The sequence below is a fragment of the Nasonia vitripennis genome, chromosome 5 (assembly GCF_009193385.2).
Source record: "Nasonia vitripennis strain AsymCx chromosome 5, Nvit_psr_1.1, whole genome shotgun sequence".
NCBI lineage: Eukaryota > Metazoa > Arthropoda > Insecta > Hymenoptera > Pteromalidae > Nasonia > Nasonia vitripennis.
In genome coordinates this window covers 23284662-23306215 of record NC_045761.1, presented here as the reverse complement: position 1 = coordinate 23306215, position 21554 = coordinate 23284662, and the positions used below count along the sequence as shown (strand labels likewise).

Sequence of the window (21554 nt, the reverse complement as noted above, 5' to 3'; positions counted from 1 at the left end):
TAGCTGCGGAAATGGTGCTCCGATTCGACGCCAGGGGGTGACACTGTCTTACCGCGCAAATATGCAGGTCGTCGTAATGTCGCAAGGAGGGAACGCTACAAAATTAATTTTCTCCGAAATTATTCCTCTCTCATTCTTATTCTATCCTCCGCTTCGTTAAAACTCAGGACCTGCGATCGTATAACGAATACGTTTCGCCGTCGCGCTTCCGAAAAAATTCCATCATTCCTAAAACCAGGAAACACACGCGACATACGGCACTCGAGAGGCGCACATCTCTCTCCACATCAGCATCTGCACTCATTCAGACGTCTCGGCATTAATATGCGCTCTCTCGAAGAAGATGGCGCGTCTGTACACACGTTCTTAAAGCCGCAGCCCTTCCTCGTATATGACACGTACACATAGGTACATGTATACCTACACGGACACAGAGGAGAGTCTCATTCAGGATAATCTCGGCGGCGCGAGCGAGCGCGGGGAGTGCGAGGTTTAACAAGGGTCTGACAGGCTCGTTGCCGTTGTTATTTATCGGTTATGTCGGCACATCTCTCCCATCTCTCGACCTGCTGCTGCTGCTCTGCTCCTGCTGCAGTGAGAGAGAGAGAGAGAGAAAGACAGAAAATTAGAGGGAGACGCAGAACCTTCTCTCTCTCTCTCTCTCTCTCTCTCTCTTCTTCCTTTTTGCCTCATATCGTTCACCTTCTTGCTGGTCCTTTTTCAATTCTCCCTCTCGCGGATAGTGTTATTACGCCCGCTCGCGCACATATTTCGAATTTCGCGCCTTTTTCTGCTTTTTCCCGCGCGCATTCAATTATCGAGAGTTTGGCAAATCGTTACGTGCGTATAATATTGTTTAAAAATCTAACGCGCCGAGGGCGACGACGCTGAAATGCATATAGTGTCGTAACACTCGACGATCTTATGACGCGCGCTCGCCGAGGACGTTTATATTCATTTCGAAAGCTCCTCACTCACTCGTGTAATATCGACTGGTTCTCACTTTGGCCGCTTTATAAATTTACATTCGCGCATTCATTGTACGCGTCCGCTGTTTATCTATTTTTACACTCGACGCGCGCGCGGCCTGCGCCAAAAGAAAACTTGTTCCAATAATAATATATCCAAAGCGCGCGTATCGTTTTATTCCGTGACTCTTCGTCGATATAATTATATACGTACAAGCTCGCGAATTAACATATATACGCCTGTGTATTTTTCCAGCTGATATAAACAAGCGCGGACGGAGAGAGCCTATATGCGCGCCATATCCCTAAATCAAGTCATCACGCTCGCTCGCTCTCGAGCCCTCGAAAATCGCAGTAAACGCCCCTCGGCTTTTCCGCGCTGGTGTACGCAGATTCGTCCCGAGGGACTTGTCCCTTCGCTGTCTCTCTATATACACGCGTGACCGAACGGTCCCCGGGGCTGCGGCGAAATGGGAAAATTTACGAGGCCTGTTGGCAGTTTTAATCGTTTTCCATCGAGTGCGAGAGAGAGAGAGAGAGAGAGATAGAGAGAGAGAGAGAGATAGAGAGAGAGAGAGAGAGAGAGAGAGAGAGAGAGAGAGAGAGAGAGAGACACACGTGTTGTGTGCAAAGTATTATAAGCGAGGAGAGTCGCTCCGCGATGATGAGCCTCGATTTGCTGCCCTGTTGCAGTGCAGCTCGGCGTATGTAACCAGAGGACTTTGCACTTTTATCGAGCCTCGGGGAGAGATTGCGTGGGTGGCTGCTGCTGCTACTGCATACGTGCGCGCGGTTTTGATTAAAACGCGGAAGGTGATGATGAGCGCGGTTACGCTTTTTTTTACAAGTTGGTTTTCAGTCGCTTGTTTAAGCTAAAATTAGTAATTTCAATAAATCAACGCGCTTAAGTAGGCGAGCAACGCGGAAGCTATTAAGCCACACTGAAATACACCGCGGCCGTCAGAAAAACCTGGAAGCAATTCATTCAATTATTTCCATAACACGTACGACTCTCTCTCTTCCCCTTTTGAAAAAAAGATCCACCCCGAAACAGAGTCATCCTCGTCATCTGCAACGCCGCAGATAACAACTCTTTTAAAAAATCGTCGCTCGTTAGACCCTATAAAAAAGGCAAACATCCCACACAGACACACACACACACACAAACGTCTCTACCGAGAAAAATACGCGCACGTAACGAGAAAAAAAAGAGCTGTCGTTTCCCTGAAGAGATTCGAGATCGACCAGCAGGGAAAAGGTAAATGAGCGGGGGCGTCGTTCCGAACGCTGTTTCCACGTCTGGAGCGAGAGTCGTGGTCGGCATTCGAAATGCACACCGCGCGGTGTCTTATAAAAAGTTCCGAACAAGAGAGAGAGAGAGAGAAAGAGAGAGAGAGCGTATAGATTCTATCGGCGTAGAATTATGTCTTTATTAGGCGGGATAACTCTTCGCGAAGCAGTCGATGACGGCGTAACGGGCCGCGATAATAACACGGACTCGCGGACGACGCACACAGGAGAGCCGAGAGCGTTATATATTGCGCGAGTTGAAGAAAACAAACGGGGAGAGAGAGAGAGAGAGAGAGAGAGAGAGAGAGAGAGACCGCAGGTGTCCTGTGTAGCGAACGTGTGAAAATATGAACAAGTTTCAGGGAGAGGCTTGTTCCGTCCGTTGAGATATATAATTCTTATAATAGCTGAGAACGAAGAGCTAGTGTATAGTTGTGGGAGAAATTAAGGGGACTTATTTATGGAAGCGAAGGATTTTGCTGTTTTGGAAAATGTGTGCAGAGATTGGTGAATTTTTCTTATTAAAATTTTATTTGGCATAAACTTTATTGGTCATTATTTATTTTTGTGTTTACTGGTGCATAAACTACAGCTATAAATTTACTGGTGCACAATTTCAATTCAGGCATGTTCTGCTGATCGGCAATTAGAAGAATTTCAACGGCGTTGATCCCATTCAAATTACTACAGAGAATTTCTCCACACATGGCTTGCAATCCTTTAATATCATACTTGATTGACGCTACTAGGAGATCTTTGACCATCTCGTTATCGATCCCTTCCACCTCGTTAATATAAATGTACCTAAGAGCTTTCTGAATACCTCGAATTCGACGTCTTTTATCTCTATGGAGCTGGAGTTGCAGTTGCAGTTCTGTGCACTGGTGCTGCTGTTCATGAGTAACGATGCGAACGCAGGACTTTGAACCGCTAGAATATTCCTATGCGCTCGAATTTTGTTTCCTTCGATGACAATAGTGACGTTGCCGTATTTTTCATCCTCCAGAAGATTGGCTAACTCGTTGTGGATTTTACTGGTGCAAGTTTGGTTGTTGGCGGAAGTGTAGGAGTCTATGGTTCTTCCAGAACCAGTAGAAATCAAAACTTTTATAGGTTTACGAATTTCGCAGTTTATCAGGAGATCGCCGTTGGGTTGAATATGGTTGAACACTTCCTGACGGCTCATAAAATGACTGAAACTCCTAAAATCGACTCCTCTAAAAACATTGCTATCCGTTCGTACCACGAAACCGACACTTAATGTATAGTTAACATTGACAGTGCTGGATTCATTGTGGTACAGCTGAAATAATATATGACCTTCTTGACATGGATATAGTCGGATGTACCATTTGAAATTTTCGTAGTTAGGTGGCCAAAACTCTGGTGAATTAATATACTCCAAAGTATATATTTGGTCAAAATTGTTGACTATACAGGTGTGATTCAGTATCAACTCTTCAAATTTAGTAGAAGACCAGCTTTCGGAAATAATTGCGCAGTTTACACTAGACGCCACAAATAGTACCAATATTAACAAAGGTATGAATGCACTTTCTTTTACAGCTCCACTCATGGCTGGAATTTTTTTTACACGCAATCCGTCGGAGCTCTCTGCTCGGATGGCGACTGAATCTCAACTGCTCTTAAAACGGCATCTAAAGTGTGTAGCATTCAGGGAACTCGAACATCACTGCACACACCCTAATCCGCTGACAGAAATATTATCACGAAATGAATGGAAGACTATGTGATAGCGCTATAATCATTCCACTTTGCCAAGTTATCAATGCTACTAAGTTTTAATAAATCTGAAATAAATGTGATACTGCCATCGAACCTTTTTTGGTATAAAAGAGTAAAATTATTACAGCTTTGGTGTGTATGATTCAGATAGTTTTTATTCATTGTATTTATTTACATACATATTATTACATTTTCGTATACTTAGATTCGATTTAGATTTATATATATATATATATATATATATATATATATATATATATATATATATATATATATATAATTAATACAATAATAATTATAAGAAGAAATTTCGAAAAATTTAAATGTACAACCAATATTACACGCAATTTATCAATAAATATATTTTATCTCAAGATGTTTAATCTAATCATTTAATTTATGAAATAAAAAGTAGTTTTGTATTATGAAATTACCATATGGGATGCGAAATTATTGAGTATACATTACTTCATTGTCATTATTTATTTATTTTCACCCATCTCGCTACACTTTTGCACATTGGTTAATATTTAACTTACAATGTGTAACGTATATTTAATGCATGCAATCGTTAAAAAAGTATTGGATTATACATCATAATATATCATTTGTGCGTTCATATGGTAAGAACTTCACTTATAAGATGCGGTTTCGACTGTATCAATTTCTTAAAGGCACTTGTATGCATTAAAAAAGCTCTATGTTCAATTAAAAAGTTCTTAGCCTGCGATCTTAATGCAGGAATGTAGTATTGATCAGCGATGTCAAGAATTTCAACGGCATTGTCGATGCCTATGCTATTGTACAGAATATTTTCACACGTTGCTTTCAATTGTTTGAGATCATACGTTATTGCCGCTACCAAAAGATCTTTTGCAATCGTGCTATCGATGCCGTCGACTTTATCTGTATAAATGTATTGCAGAAGCTTTTTAAATATCTTAGGCTTGACATCCTTTACCTCTATGGTGCTGGAATTTCCGCTGCAATTCGCTACACTACTGTTTTCCATTATTAGCGATGCGAAGACGGGACTGCGGGCTGCCAAAATAGCTTTGTGCGCTCGAATCTCGTTTTGTTCTACGACAATAGTGATGTCGCTAAAATTTTCATCCTCCAGAAGATTAAAAAAATCATCGGCCATTTTTCTGCTGTAAGTTTGGTTATTGATTGATACTTGCTGGCTCGAGCTTGTTTGTCCAGAAACTTCGACAGTTTTGGGTATAGCGCGAATCTCGCAATTTATGATTAGATTTCCATCGGGTAGACAACTTTTGAATGCCTCGTCACGCTTGATGAACTTTGACCATCCCAAACCAATTATTCCTTCAAAGGTATAACTGACCTCATTAATTTTTTCAGAACCTATATTCAATGTAAAGTTTACATTAACTGTATCAATGTTGCGATGGTTCAAATAAAGTTCCATGTAAGTACTATCTTTCCGAGATTGTGGAAATAATTGAAGATCCCACTTGAAACTTTCATTGCCCTTGGGCCAAAACTTGGGGGAATAAATTGAATGGCTTTGATTTAGTAGAGTAATGTCAGTTCTTCAAAATGGGTCACTCCCCAGTTTTCAGAATAAATCGCACTGCTCAATTTCAATGAAATTAGTGTTAAAATGAACATACGTATGATTCCACTTTGTTTAATATACATGATTTAATTTTGTAATGCCCAGTATGTATCAACGTTTGCTACTCTTTGGAAGTCGTTCTAATTCTGAGCTGCTTATTACTCGTGTGATGTCTCCATCGCTACTGCTCTCAGAAAAGCATCATTGTATCTTCAAAGAAACTGCGACACGGTTTATTAATACATATGCGTGCATTTATTATCACATTTATCTCTTCCTTGGCATTAGACGGTGAGTTCTAAGAATCAGTATTTCAATAGAAAGAACTTGTTATAACTGCTGTTTATGCAATTTGAGATTATTGCTGGGAAATCACAAATCAGTATCAGACTTTTATTTGAAAACTTTCTCCGTAGATGTCAGTCTCCTTTATATCAATCATTTTTTTACTCCTCAAAAACTGCTACTTATTATGGAAATGAAGAAATTATCAAGTCTTAGTCTTACCTGTAATCTACTTGTCCACCCCGAAAAAAGCACGTCGAGATAGCAGCATTAGATGAAGACAAAATCCACGAAACTTTAAGGAATGTGTCACCTGAGCTAGCACGGATTTCGCGGTAGCTATATGCGCTCTGTGCCACAGAAAAAAAAATTCGCGGGTGAGTTCACGGAACCGGCAAAAAGCCCGAGACAGATTTACGAGCCGCCGCTACCGAACACCAATCAGTCTCCCACAAAACCTCATCGCTCTGCGTGTATGTGTGGACACCTATACAAACGTGTATCTCGTATTTCCTAAGCCAAAGTGTGCGGTTATATATATATATATATATATATATATATATATATATATATATATATATATATATATAAAGTGGAGAAAGAAAGCGAGGATAGTCGCGTAATTTCGGCCGATTTATCGGTGCGCCGCGCGCGGCTCCCAGATCGTTTTCGCGTTCTTTTGCACCTTTTTGTAAGAGAATTTTTTTCTTGCTGTGCGGCTGTGGGAATTTCTATCAGAATCCCATGGCGGAAGGTAAATTCGTTCGAATTTTTTTTTTATTTCTGTGAGGTACTGGATATCGATAATTACTCGTTTATAGATTAGACGAAGGAATTAACGAGATTAGTAAAAAAAAAAAAAAAAAAACGAAGATGGATAGATAAACGCAACGATCGAGGTACAGAAAAAAAGATAAGTCGCGTAGCGAGATCGAAAAAGATAACTTTCGACGCTTGTATGGTCGTTAGCCTTTTCTTTGAAAATTCGTGTAACCTCTCTTCTCGGAAAGCTATAACCCGACGTTAGTCGAAACACTTTCACTACATGATGTATTGCGTGCATAATTATCGCGCATGAGAGACAAAGAGACAGTGTATTGATATTGGCGTAATATAGTGTGCATAATCTCGGGGAATCCCCTCGGCCTTATCACATTTTTACGCGACAAGCGAGCGGGGATCCCCCGAGATTATCACGTGACCTTTTGCATGCGTTAAATCATGTGTTTTTTCAAGAAGTCTTCTATTCTACTTTATTAACATCGAAGAAGACTGACGTCCACATCGAAGTCGCTCGGCTACGATAACCCGAATTAAAGGGAATACTTTGATAATATATTACGTGCAAATTATGCGCTTGCAATAATTCTAATCTCTGTTCGTAAAGCAGTCCCAATGAGTTTTACGCGCGTGAAATTTTTTTTCTCCACACCGTTGCCCTATACTACTGCAGCGAAAAGTAATAAAACAGTCGATATAAATAAGAAGCGGATTAAGACATCGGGCTTCGCAAATCGATTAGACATAAACATTTTATGGCATAGCCAAAGCAAAGCGTTTAATGAATAAATAACGAAATATACGTGACCGTAGTGAAGTAATTGCTTTTTTAATCTCGTGTGAATAAAAACGATCAAAAGCCAATAAAACCAGCGAAACGTTTGTTAGTTATCACGTTCTTTATTAAATGAATTGAATGGAAAATTAAATCCCCGCGTCGTCGCACGACGGCATTATCTTTACGATTTCAATAGTACATTCAGGCGTTATTTTTATTGAAATTAAAAGTCAAAACGCGCCTTTATTTCACGCTTTAATACAGACCTCAATAAGTATATCAGGTAACCTTATACAGTATAAAATATCGTCATTTTGGAAAGTCGACCAACAAATCACGAGGCATCCGGCAGAAATGGACGAACTTCATTACCGCAATTTCCTCCCTCGAATGTATCTGTAACTACCCCCGAGAAGCATCAGCGGAGCGTATCAAAGTCTCGTCGGGACGCCGGACTCATTGTTCCTATGGGTCAACCGCATGCTGCACATATAGGAGCCTGTGTTCACGGCACGCGCTTTTCCCTATTCGGCCCACGCGGCGCGGGCGTCTTTGACAAACGAGCTTCGTATAATGTACCGAATAAAGGCCTCTTTTCAGCTGCAGCATTCCGTTCCGCAGAATCGACTGCAGGGCTGCAGGAGGTCCTCGACCGATTCTTCGGTTGATTGTGCATAGCTCGGGGTACTAGCTTTCGCGCTGTATATTTGCATTGGAGAGTTTCTCGTTTGGGGTAGTGCTGATGAGTTCTGGCTCTTATAATACCCATTTATATTAATAATAGCGAATTAATAAGCTTCATCTGTATTTCGAGCACTTTTAAATGTTCAGCTCAAAACTAACGGCGGCCCCAACTCTATCGTAAAATTTAACATCTTCATATGGTCGCACTAGTCCATTTGGCGTATCGCTTTACGATCTACAGTCATTATTTAGCCGCGCGCTATTCAGCCTTCTCGACGAACTTTCCTAAACAGCCTCCCCGCTGTCATTGTTCCCCTCGGCATTCAGTTCGACTTTCCACGCATTGTTCTCCGCTACGACCTTGACTTTTCCACGATATCCTCCGAGTGCAGTATTATAACACAGGCACACAGCGAACATGTGCAGCCTATACTTTGCAAATTACCCGCAGGAGTCGCGCGTCTCTTTGTCTCTCTCTCTCTCTCTCTCTCTCTCTCTCTCTCTCTCTCTCTCTCTCTCTCTCTCTCGGGCTCTCCATTTCGCAGCACGACTCCGCCGACCCTCGAATGTCTCACTTTCGAGAGCCAACCGCTTGGCTTTTCTTTCGCGGCTCTCACCTGGAGTGTAGGTGGTGTTCTGGCTCGGTTTCACTCGCCGCGTGAAAGGTTATAAATGATGTCGTTAGGCGATTGACCGATGCGCGCACGCGTTAGCTATTACTTATAGGGCTCGTTATATGAAATTTTTCCACTGCTGACTGAAAAGAGCGGTTTGACCAATTTTTAAGTGTTTTCTTGGATTGCATATACAGTTTGCTCGAGAACGTATACGTGTGGTTATAAGGGAAATCCTTGATTTGTTAATCGTTAAAGATTACATCGTTTCCTGGTTGACAATAAAGATATAATACGCTATCTTATCATTGAGAAGATGACCGGAAATCTTGATCATTGATAATTAGGTAAAACTTGCAACTATATAGTGCTTCAACGAAGGTTGTAATTTCAGTTTATCAGATAATAATTGCCTATTTTTCATTGCTAATAATATTTGTATTTTTATGACAAGGAATGATAAGCGGTTAAATGTATTCATTTAAATCAACGAAACTTCATAATTTTGCTCATGCAACATAAATAATATTTATTCATGCACAAATATAGTTCATAGTGTAGCGAAAATTCATGTTGGTACAACATTAGCGGTTGATTGAATCGTAAGGGGTACACGCTTAGCTTGGAACTTATTATATACATGTGATTTTAATTCCGACATTTTTTTATCGCGCAGAATCTTTTCGCATATTCCTTTCAGGTCCTTGAGGTCATACTTACAGCTGCTACTGAAAGATCCTTAGCCATTGTATCATCGATGTCATCCACTTTATTCGTATAAATGCAGCGCATAAGCTGTATAAACACCTTAGGTTCGACGTCGTGTATCTTAATGATACTAGAGTTGTCATAGTTGTTTGATGTCCCATTTGTTAAAAGTAACGATGCAAATACGGGGCTGCGAGCCACCAAAATCTTATTATCTGCTCGAATCTCATTTCCTCCTACGACGATAGTTACATCACTAGATTGTGCAGCTTTCGAAGAACTACCACTTGGTTTCGTATCAACAGTCTGGTTTTTCATCAAAGAGACCTGATTTAAATTGCTGCTAGAACTTTCAACTCTTTATTAATGGTTCGAACCTCACAGTTTATGTTGAGAGAGCCAATGGGTGAAGAACTTTTGAGTACCTCGTCACGATTAAAGGATACTACCTCAATATCTCGTCCCTTAAAAGTTCTGCTACCATCATGTGTTACAGAACCTATTATACTCAATGTATAATTCATTTGAACGGTACTAGATCTTTCGTGATATAGACTCTTATATTAGGATAGCCTGGCTAATGTTGTATGTTTAACCCAAGAGACCATGCGAAACTTTTGTTACCAAGTCTTAATAATAGCATTGTTAACCCTCGGTGAACACAATATCAGTGTTAACACCAATATGACTGCACTGTTCGCACACTTCATAACTGCAGGAATAACTTCTGATTTGAAAAAAATGTTTGGAAATACTGTTGATTGCTTTCCTTACGGTTTTCTAAAGCCATTTAATTTAATTGCACAGTTTAGAATAAATAGCGATTATTTTTTAAACAACACTGTTACTACGTGCAGGCTTTCTGAATACTGGTATTTTATAATATTGGCGCAGCTCTGCTTATATAGCCTAATACTAACATAGTAAAATTTGTTATCACTAAGTCTAAGTAGTTATATCGTCATCAATAAGTTTTAAAAAACAGTTTTTTCGTAAAATTGCAATTTGCCGGAATCGATCATTTTTTCTTATTTAGTACGTATAGCTTTTTCATGGAGATATACTTATTGTCATATAAGATTACTTTGATAGACACATTTTTTTAACATTGCTGGCGATATTACAATTTAAGTGGTACAAGTTGTCACAAAAAAGGTAGACAACTAATAATTTCTAGTAAAATCAGAGGGAATAAAAAGATAGTTCTGCGATCTTTTAATAATTTTAGTAAGTAAAACAATAATGTTTATATCCGTCAGTATATCTTAGTCATTTCGTCGCGTACTTAAGCACAGACTGATTATTTTTGCAGGTTGACATATTAATCGCAGATTTCTCCTGTTTAATATGGGTCCCTATATAAAAAAGTCATGACCGGATGAAGTGAAGCCAAGAATGCGTCAATATGATTGGCTCATGTAGTGCGCATGCGTCAAAAGTATCGTTAGAATTTTTTGATTTGTTTTTGATTTCTAACATTGATTCTAATATTAAAAATGTAATATAATACTATAATACATATCAAATTATAATTTGTGTATTTATAATATTTTAGAGACATTCTACTCTCGAGACTATTCTATTCTCGAGACATAACCTTAAAATTTTAAAAGGAAGTTGGCGATGAAACCGCGGCAATTTTGAAATTTATATGAGCGCGAAATGAATCATATATTGTAAAGTTTGATATATTTCCGTGATAGAAAACAAATTTTAAAAATATCAATCAAGTATTTATATTCCATTTAATAAATTAATGAAATTATAGTCTACTACAGTGCGCGCAGCGCACTGCGCCACGTCTAGTACATTATAATATAAATATGCGTAACGGCACAAATCTTTTTTGAATTTATATTCTCCTGGTAGAATTATAAAATTAGCATTAAATTAGTTAACAACCTGCTACCAGAGCGACCTTTTTAACGGGTTTCTAGCTAAAAAACTGCCAATGAAAATGAGTTACTTCAAGTCAGTTTACTGTTTAAGACCTGCTCATTCTGAAATGTCAGTATACGGCGCATGTGCGGGGCGTGCGGGACACAGCGATAGCGATATATGCCAGACCTAACCTCCCGATGCGTGTATACTAGTTTTCGCTACAGATACTTAATTTAAGCTTGGCTTATAATAACCGTTGTATTGCGCGTAATTGCGATACCACGTGTGTGTGTGTGTGTGTGTGTGTGTGTGTGTGATTGTAAGCGCGAGGGAGAGAGAGAAAGAGAGGCAGAACGTTACGTTTTGTTGTGCAGAATGTCAAATATGCGCAACGAGGTTTCCTATGTTTATATTTTCGATCGATAATTTACCGACAAAGAGTTCGCTTTAAATATCTTAACAGATTATAAGAAGGTTTCAGCAGTAGGTGAGCCGTCAAAGAGACAGGTTTTTAGTGAAACCTGTTAACGCTCTACCAGGGACCCACGATTTAAAAGAATCAGTTTAAGCTACATTCAATTTTCTTTGTTCAAAAATGGCGCCATCTTCTGCGCATCGTCAGGTCGTCAGGTGACGTAAAGTTGACCTTGGTCAGATAAGGTTAGGTGCCACAGGAGGCAGAACGCCTGAATGCACCTTCCAAAACATGGCGCACTTACTTAATATTAAAAGTTTCAATCGGCCTTGTGCGTTCATATGTTGGAGGTCTACAAACTTCGGTGATGAGGGTCTGTTAGTCATTATATTAACGTCTGTATTTATGCTTTTTCAATAAGAGCCAAGAAGAGCAGCACTTCTAATGCAGACTGTAGCGCCACCGGGGACTTACGGATAATCTGCAAAGCTCCTCCCCCCCCCACCCGCCACCGAAGTTTTCATACCCGACGCTTGTACGGCGTTAGTCAAAGGTGAGAAAATGACGAATCCGTCGGCGTCTATCGCACTGCAGTTTGTGTCCCCGACGCGTCCAGGACAAAAGTCGAAGTCAGTCATCTTGGAATCACCTTTTTATTTCGAAAATATCAACGATCGCCAATTCATGGTAAGTAACGCTATCGCACAGCAAAAAAGCACATTATAATGCATTATTTTTTAAAGTATCTCTTCAAAAAAGCTGTTCAATTTTTCAGCAGAGAATTAATGCAAAATTGATAATTTTACCCAGGATACCAAAATCTTCAAACATCTAGACAATGTAAAGGGGTAAAAATCTTGAGCAAATATTGCCCAGCCACAGGGTAAAATTTGCTTAAAAAGCCAAGCAGGACTTGTTGAGTAAAATCTACTTAACGAGAAAATATCGTGAACGACAGCATTCATAATAGCAGTGCAATATCAAATCTTACCGAGATGTTGGATCGTGAGTTCATTGTGTTCCGTAGCTTTAATCTCATGAACTCAGATCCATACGACGACGAGCGCGTCAAAAGTTTCGATCGCCTGCTGCATCGAGCAATCAACGCGATCATCAGCGAAAGCCATCTCACGACCGGCCAAATCAAGCAACTTCTCCGTACCTCCAAGAAACGCACCGACGAAAATTCCATAGTCCAGCTAATCGTGCGGCGGGAACCTGCCCTCGGCCATCAGCTCCTGAAAAAATGCAAGCTCTCTCTGCTGTGGATCGCAGTCATAAGCTGCTACCAGGATTCAGCGGAGCTGCTCGTGGGCTACGGTGCCGACGTTAACGAGCGCTACGGATTGGACAAGTCACCCGACGAACTTCTCAAAAAATCGACCATCCTCCACGCACTGCTTCAGATGTATCCTTCCAAATGGAACGAGAGATTGATAGAACTGGTAATAGACCATGGTGCCGACGTGAATGCTAGAGACGCTACTGACTGTAACAAGGCTGCAGCGTGTGGCTGTACCGCACTGCACTTGGCGGTAGAATACGGTCGAGTCAAGATGGCCGAAATGCTCCTGGAAAAGGGAGCCGAGGTCAATGCCGTTCGCGGCCCTCGGTTGACACCGATGCTCGAAATAACCCGCACTAAAGCAGCTGACGAACTGCTGCCGCTGTTGCTGAAATACGGTGCAAATGTTAACGCCAGTGATGAAGTAGGTAAGAACGCCTTGCACCACTTGGCATCTGCCCCGGTGGAGTATGTCAACCTGGCCAGAGCCTTCATAGAGATGGGCGTCTCACTCGACGACAGAACTAAAGATGGACACTTACAGCCGATGCATCTAGCCGTTTACAGGGGACACAATAAATTGGTACGTAGCAGTATACTTTTTGCCTGTCGCTAGATTTGATTTCAAACTTGCGATCATATTTTCTCGTAAGCCTGCCACGTGAATTTCATACTCATATAGTGTGTCACATTTTTTCCAGATGAATCTCTTTTTTGACCACGGCGCGAACGTGAACTCGCGAATGGCGTACGGCGATTTCCCACTAAAACTCGCCACTCGATGCAACGATCCGGAAGTGCTGCTGACTCTGCTGAAACGCGGCGCCAACATCGACGCGACAGATAATCACGGTCGGACCGCCTTGCACATCGCTTGCGAGAACTCGAACCTGGAGAAGATAAAAATGCTTCTGTCCGTCGGCGCGGACGCGTTCGTCGGGGATCGCTACGGCCAAACGCCGTTCGAGATAGTCTGTGGCCAGAATTTTATAGAAAATCCGAGCACCAGACCGATGCTGAAGATGTTGGCGCTGGCAAAAGCTTGCAGCCGACAGCCTTTGGCCGAATTCATCAACGAGAGGATCATCAGGGAAATGTTCCCGCAGCACTGGAATTACTATCAGCTCTGCCACGCGAACATCTCTCTACTGAAGTCCAGGAGATTCATCGAGACCTGCACACTCTTCGAACTATTGACGAGCTGCCGGTGTCACATAGCAGCCCTCATGCAGAACCAAGAGTTCGAGAGCAGATTCAGGATGTGCGATCTCGATGTTTTCCCCATGTACGCGGAAGACGTACTGGAAGCTTTCGAGCGCGCGGAAAGCTATTATCAACACATCCTCGACTTCGAAGACCTTATCATCGAGGTTGTTAATAATATTTTGCCTTGCGTAGTAGTGAGAAAGGTGATTTCATACGTGTTTAGCAAATGCGAGATATGTGAGTTAAAAAAAACTGTGAGTGCCTCTCGCAGCGCGCCTTGATCAACTGAGCCACGGACGTACGCTTTATTTTGTTTTTGTTTTCTTTTTCTAATACTAAGGTTAGAATTTTCAAATTTACATAAGTTTTTAGATATTAGCTACAGCGCCGCCATTAATCAATCACCTTTCTTGACTCTTTAGAATCAACTAATCCATTTTCGGCTTCAATTTTTCGCTGTCACTTTTTTAAAGAGGATTTTTATTTAAGCGACTTGATTTTATAATAACTCTATAATACTGTGTCGAATTTGCTTGCTACGCATAGATAGCACAGTGAGGTTTACAACAGAAATGAATAAATTTCTTTTACAAATTACATACATGTTTATTTATTATATTTTACAATCCTTCATGGTACATTAAGCATCGAAGTCTACTCTACTGTCGAGTTATAATCAAACATCAGATTAATTATACATGTTCCCTCGTCGAAAATACGCCATAAGATATGAGTTTATAACCTAAAATCCATAAACTTAATAATCAAATTTCTTTTAACGCAGTAAATTCTAAAATCATTTACGTTTAAAAAAAGGATTTTACAATAAATTTTGAAAATACAAGGCAATGTGTTAAGAGGAGTAACCTAACCTTGAACATTCATACATATAAATTTACATATAATCACACTCAAAACTCACTAACATATGTGTATACTATTCTGGCATGCATGTTTTTATGTAAGTGTGAATATTAGAAATAACATCAGGTGAAATTTGTGTGTTCAAGATTATCAATAATGAAGTGTAAAAGTGATGTTCTTGAAGCAGTGTCTATCATTATATAGCCTTATATGCAGTGTATTCATGCAAGATGTTTAATTTGTGATGTAGATGCTTATTTTATTATGCAGAAACAGGCCAGCGTAACAATTTTTGCTTGTCTGTCTTAGCTAGTTGACCCACATCGAAGCCCATGGCTCCGGGGGCAAAATTGACACATGAGTGATTATGTGAAAATTTAAACTACAGCACTTGAGATAAAGACAAGTGGATATATTGTTTTAACAGCTTGAAAGAAATCACCATGCAAAATTTCAGCCCTCTAAGTATGATAGATTTTAATTGAGAGCAAAAAGAATAATTGAAAAAAGTAATCGTACAATCATTGAGAATTTGATTTTGCTCTCAATTAAAATCTATCATACTTAGAGGGCTGAAATTTTGCATGGTGATTTGTTTCAAACAGTTAAAACAATATATCCACTTGTATTTATCTCAAGTGCTGTAGTTTAAATTTTCATATAAACACCCATGTGTAAATTTTGGAGCCATAGGGTTGGGTTACGCTAGCCTATTTCTACATAATAAAATAAGCATCTACATCACAAATTAAACATCTTGCATGAATACACTGCATATAGGGCATTATAATGATGAATACTGCCTGCGACTGACTTGAACACTGAGTTGGGAATATTTATCAAGATCATCACTGATAAAATCTTGAACACACAAATTTTACTTAATGTTTATAATAACCAAACCCACATAAAAAGTGTACGTTTCAGTGTGAGTGTTGAGTGTAGTCATATTTCTACATATACATAAATAGGTTAGGTTGCCATGTATAAAACGTTCGACATAATTTGATGGCATATTATGCCCACTTACCGTCGCCTGTTAACAGAGACATATGGCCACGATATACCGCATAACCTGGTTACTGGGCATAAAATTTGACATATCGTGGCCAAATTAGCCTTAATTTCCTACGAGGGTTCGGCTATATATTTAATGTACGTTTCCTCTTTTGCCATCAAGCTGACTAAACATTTGCCTTGCACGGTATCATACTGACCAGAAGCTCATACAGAAGATGCAGTTTAGACTGTTCCAGACTTTTGAATGCACTCGAATGTATTAAAAAGATTGCATGTTCGCCTGCAAACTTCATAACTCGGGATTTTAATACAGGGATGTGATATTGATCAGTGATGTCAAGTATTTCTATGGCATTGTCGACGTTTATACTATTGTAGAGAAATTCCTCGCATATCACCTTTAGTCCTTTAACGTCGTACTTGATCGCCGCTACTAAAAGATCCTTAGCAATCTTGCTGTCGATGCTGTCGACCTTATCCGTGTAAATGTAATGCAGTAGCTTTTTAAATATCTTCGGTTTCACATCTTTTATCTCCAAGATGCTGGAATTTCTGTTGCAGTTCGATTCAGTGCGATTTTCCTCGAGTAAAGATGCGAACACGGGACTGCGCAATGCCAAAATTATTCTATGTGCTCGAATCTCGTTGTCGTCTAAGAGAATAGTAATATCACTGAATTTTTCGTCTTCCAGAAGAGTCAAAAGCTCGTCCGGTAGTTTGCTCTTGTTAACTTTGTTTTTGGTTGAGGAGTACGGATCCACGTTTATTTCGGTAGATGCGACAATATTGGATAAAGTACTAATCTCACATTTTACGACCAGACTACCATTGGGAAGACAACTGTTTATTGCAACTGAACGGTCCATAAACGTTGGCCATCCCTCTGGTTTAGTTCCTTTAAAAGTGTCGACATACGACTTTTTTTTAGAGCCTATAGTAAATGTATCATTTACTGCGATAGTACTAGAACTATTTTTAATTAGATAAATGCCCACGCTAGATTTTGCAGGGTAAAGTCTAAGGAACCATTTGAAGCTTTCATTGCCAGGTGGCCCAAATTCTGGCGACTGAAGGAAGAAAGTGTCATTATCCGGTTTCGTAGACAATTTGAAATTATGTATCATCCACGTGTACTGCAACGTCAATTTCGACGATTCTTTGATATTAGTCACACCAAATTCAGAATAAGTATCGCTGCTTACACTCCACGTAAACAGCATCAGTATCAGAACAGGTATGATTGCACTTTCTTTCATCTCCATAACTGAATTTATTAGCGCAAAAATGTTATACTGCTAATAATAAATTGTATACTCCAGAGCTGATCTCTGCTCGTTTGCAACTGAATCACAACTGAGCTCTCTACAGCAACACTGTGCCATTGTATCATCCAAGAAACTGTCACGGGTTATCAATATCATATTTACATGCTTCAGGAATTATTATCACTAAGTAGTCGCAGTGTGTCGAAACTGCCTCAATTTATAAATATATTATACTACATTAGTTGTAATCTCGCGATTATTTCATTAGTATATACACGAAACCGCAACTCGGCGTGCAGAAATTCTAAAAATATAAACGAAGCTCGTCACATAAGGGAAAAACGAGCGAACAACGACGACGGACATTTTCAAGTGCACATGACCAGGAGTACGTTCGGTCAATGTCACTGGCGAAGCTTTTTTACGACGCGCGCGCGCATCCATTCGTACAACCGAATAAGCAACCGTATATACAAGAGGGGAATATGACACCGCGTTGTTCGCGACGAAAAACCCGATGCCACGGCGCGTAATAAGTCCGCAACTTTACTATATACTATACGGGGTTGCGTCGTTCGTCTTCTCTCTCTCTCTCTCTCTCTCTCTCTCTCTCTCTCTCTTCTCTGGCAGCGACGACGACGTCGGCGGTCTACGGCTGCTAAATAATTACCGAGGAAATATAACGTGGACGCGAGAGTTTCGTTTAGACGGTAGCTAGACGATTCCCGGAACGGCTGGCATATCGGTATTCGACTTTATGACACTTTGTTTTCAGAAGCCGCCGGGGTGTAATGAACTGCGCGAAAACGGGATTCCCCCAGCCGGAGATGTCCTTATCTCCGTTGATGTTTCATTGCGCTTCTGCTAATAATCGCATAATTCAACGCATTTATACTCGCAGTGCAAACATTTAATTAATTCTCGAAGAGGTTCGCGACAAAAATCCGAGCGCGAGTCTATACAGTGTATAAGTAGCCGGTTATACGCGTTTAATGGACTATGGGTCTGAAGTCGGAGTCGAGTCGAATTACGATGGGGTGTGTATGTGTATCGCGACAACCGCAACGAGAGGGAGAGAACAGACGAGGTTTATTGGTCGCGAGACTCGGCCTATTGTGAGACGGATGAGAACGATGAAACGAGGGGAGCTATTTATACTCATCGTTGTGAAGAGCTGCGCCGGCTGCGGATATGGGATTATGGCTACCGCTATATACTATATACACTTTGTTCTGGAAGTGATACTGCAAAAAATGATTTTTCGTCCCGCGACTTGACGATGTTATTTTTCAAATCGATATCGATATCCAAAGCTGAATATTTCAACAGTATTTCTCGAACGGGAGTCAAAAATGTCACGAAGATCACGAGGGTTGACAGACACACTTTACACTCGGCCGACTGTTTGATTTCCCCGGAGAGATGCTGCCGCGATTGAAAGAGACTCCGCATCTGCCTCCTCCGAATAATAGACTTTGAAAAGGCGTGTGCGCGACGCTCGTGTGTGTGGGCTTGATGCTGACCTCGTTAGCACGTAAATGTCTTTCGATTGTGTCGGAGCTCCGAGGTACAGCGCAGAGTTTGGGCTATAATTGTGAGATTTTTACGCATTTTTACAAGGATGTTCCGAGCGATCTGTATCTCGCGCGTTACATATAAAACAAGAGAGCAGCGAGTAATTATTCCGAGAAAATTGCTTAATTACATAATTAAAACAATAATCGTATATTCAGAAGTGCGCGCGCAGAGGCAATTTAAAGTACAGCCATCAAAGCCGCTATAAATCAGGAGATTAAAAACTCGGAGCGTATAATATGTACGTGTACAGCCGTATAATTTAAAAGAGGCAACCGCGGAAATTGGCGACCTTATCTTTCTCTCTGCCTCGAAAAGTGAAACTTATTAAATTTAAATAAATAATACCACCGGCCAGAAAGCGATGACGTTTTCAATGAGTACACGTGTACACACATACAGCACACTGCGCCTTATCGGAAATGAGCGCGGCGCGTTATCTGGGCAAAGCTCCAGCGAATCAGCATAAAAAGTACAGTAGCTCCGAGCGATAAACACTGGCAATTACTTTATGAGCGAGTCGCGCTTGCGCTCGCCTATGATGAATAAACGAGCGGGAAGCAATTATACGCTTTGCGTACGTGTTTGTGTTTGTGTGTGTGTGTGTGTGTGTAAGCTACCTTCGAGTGTAAAAACTCGGAGGCTCTTATACTGACGTTATCGATCCTCGAGCCATCTTGCTTTGCGCTTCGTTGTATACACGTGGATCTTTCGATGATATTTCTTTTTATGTTTGTGCGAATCAAATTAGTTTGATAAAAATTAATGTCTTTATTAATTTTTAAACCAGAAAAAAAGTAGTGAAATATAGATAACACAGTGCAGTACTTCCGAAAACCGACTAATCTCTCTCTCTCACGAGAAAATCGACGACTATACGTCCCGCATATCTCGGCAATTTGTCAACCGCAGTGTAGAATCTCGTAATACTAAAAGACCAAGTGTACAAATATACAGGGGGTCGTATATAACGGCCGAGGAAATAATAACGTCGCGATGCTTCTTAATGGAGACTCCGATAAGATCACCCTCTGGGTATATAAACGCGCATAGCTCGTGTGGGCGATGCTCGTGGTTCCGTGACGAGACTCGTCACCTCATATATACTCTACTCGACAATAAATCGGACGATAAGCGATATATATAGCTCGACGCCTTGGCTTTTCCTTAGCTTACTCTATTCGACTCGAAAAGAAAAATTGTACACCATACACATCGTATAAATGGATTCGCATAAGGAGCATCTGCGCTCAACTCGTAATACGTAACACACACACGCAGGGCTCACAAAAGCGCATCGTCATCGAGGCGACAATGCCATTAATATGTGCGCGCGAGCGAAGTATATAGAAGCCATTGTTACGAATTAGGTAGCATTGAGGGGGCCATTGTCGATGGTCGGCGGGGGATCGATGCGCTCGAGCGAGCGTCTATTCGTTAGGTCAATAGCTGTGTACACAGATACACACGAATGCGTGTATGTGAGATGCTGTACGAGAGCAGATATGGGAGGGGCGAACGGTAGGATATGCGCGTAACGTAATGTTGTGATAGTAGGGGATCTCGTGTGCCATGTTGCGGGGATGAGAGCGTGGAAGGGGCAGAGAGGAAGGACGGGTAATCGCCGTGAAAATTTTATAGACGAGGACATATCGGTTGCTCGAGTTGCTGGCGCAGATTATTTCAAGAGGTGTCGATTAGGAAATGGAGAGAAATTTTCCGATGAGAAGCTCTTGCGAAGCATTTTCCTTCTGCGCGTTTGGTTTGATTTTCCTCAAAAACCGCTTATTTCGCAGCTTCGCGAAACATCCGATCGCGTTTCGCTGTTGAAGTCATTGCGTTTTTAACTACGTTTGTGATAGCGGTAGCCCATATATAAGCGGACAAGTATATGATAATGTACCAGTTTTCCAACAAGTAGTACAGAGCTATAATCTTGTTTTAATAAGAGAAGCTGTGATTTTGTATAACAATATTCAGTCATGGACGTAAAAATAGTATCTGCTCTGATACTGATACTATTTTCCTGGAGTGTAACCAGTGATACTTATTCCGAGCTTGGCGTTACAGAATTAAGAGAGTTAAAATTGAAGTACACTTGGCTAATAGAAAACTGCAATTTACTTAATGCTGTGAAAGATACCATTTACACGGAGGAGTTCTGGCCACCGAGCAACGAAAGCTTCAAATGGGTTCTTGGATTGAAACCGCAAGCCGATAACTACCCCGACTACATGTCACTTTTTTTGCACCACCAACATTCCGATAGTATTCACGTGAATTACAAATTGAGTATAGGTTCGGTAGAACACAACGATAGCAGAACTTTTCAAGGAAACGACTACACAGTGGAAAGGTATTTCATCAAACGTGACGAAGCCATTCAAAGTTGTTCACCGAATGACACTCTCATGGTGGATTGTGAGATTCGTACTGTGACCCACGTATTTGAGGCTTCCGAACCGTTCTTGGATCAATAGTCAAAATTATTTGTACACGATGTTACCTCATTGTTGCATATACACGATGAATAAAATATATGTGCTTAAATTAAGCGAAAACAAAATTTTAAATCAAAATTCTTGAATTTTCCTCAATTGTTTGACCACCG

The 21554-nt window shown here is 40.7% G+C and overlaps 4 protein-coding genes across 6 annotated transcripts; 1 reads left to right on the top strand and 3 right to left on the bottom strand.

Moving 5' to 3' along the window:
• Nucleotides 1-2803: 2803 nt before the first annotated feature.
• On the bottom strand, nt 2804-3834 carry LOC107981094 (speckle-type POZ protein B). The gene is made up of 2 exons (XM_016985542.1): nt 3063-3834; nt 2804-2976 (listed from the first exon to the last, which is right to left on the bottom strand). The coding sequence occupies exons 1-2, from the start codon at nt 3832-3834 to the stop codon at nt 2804-2806; spliced, it is 945 nt and encodes a 314-aa protein (XP_016841031.1).
• A 786-nt stretch (nt 3835-4620) lies between these two features.
• LOC107981095 (TD and POZ domain-containing protein 5) lies at nt 4621-9916 on the bottom strand. The gene is made up of 3 exons (XM_016985543.1): nt 9882-9916; nt 9445-9790; nt 4621-5508 (listed from the first exon to the last, which is right to left on the bottom strand). The coding sequence occupies exons 1-3, from the start codon at nt 9914-9916 to the stop codon at nt 4621-4623; spliced, it is 1269 nt and encodes a 422-aa protein (XP_016841032.1).
• Nucleotides 9917-11981: 2065 nt separating this feature from the next.
• Nucleotides 11982-14816, top strand: LOC103316295 (ankyrin-3-like). 3 transcript variants are annotated; one of them, XM_031931144.2, is made up of 3 exons: nt 11982-12415; nt 12539-13596; nt 13715-14816. In XM_031931144.2, exons 2-3 carry the CDS (start codon nt 12724-12726, stop codon nt 14498-14500), a joined length of 1659 nt encoding a protein of 552 aa, XP_031787004.1. In that variant the 5' UTR covers nt 11982-12415; nt 12539-12723; the 3' UTR covers nt 14501-14816. The 3 variants fall into 3 exon arrangements, with proteins under 3 accessions (XP_031787004.1, XP_008207655.1, XP_016841054.1); XM_008209433.4 differs by having other exon boundaries at nt 12507-13596; XM_016985565.3 differs by having other exon boundaries at nt 12504-13596.
• A 1451-nt stretch (nt 14817-16267) lies between these two features.
• Nucleotides 16268-17365, bottom strand: LOC103316296 (speckle-type POZ protein B). The gene has a single exon (XM_031931402.1). It carries the CDS (start codon nt 17363-17365, stop codon nt 16268-16270), a length of 1098 nt encoding a protein of 365 aa, XP_031787262.1.
• Between the last annotated feature and the right edge of the window lie 4189 nt (nt 17366-21554).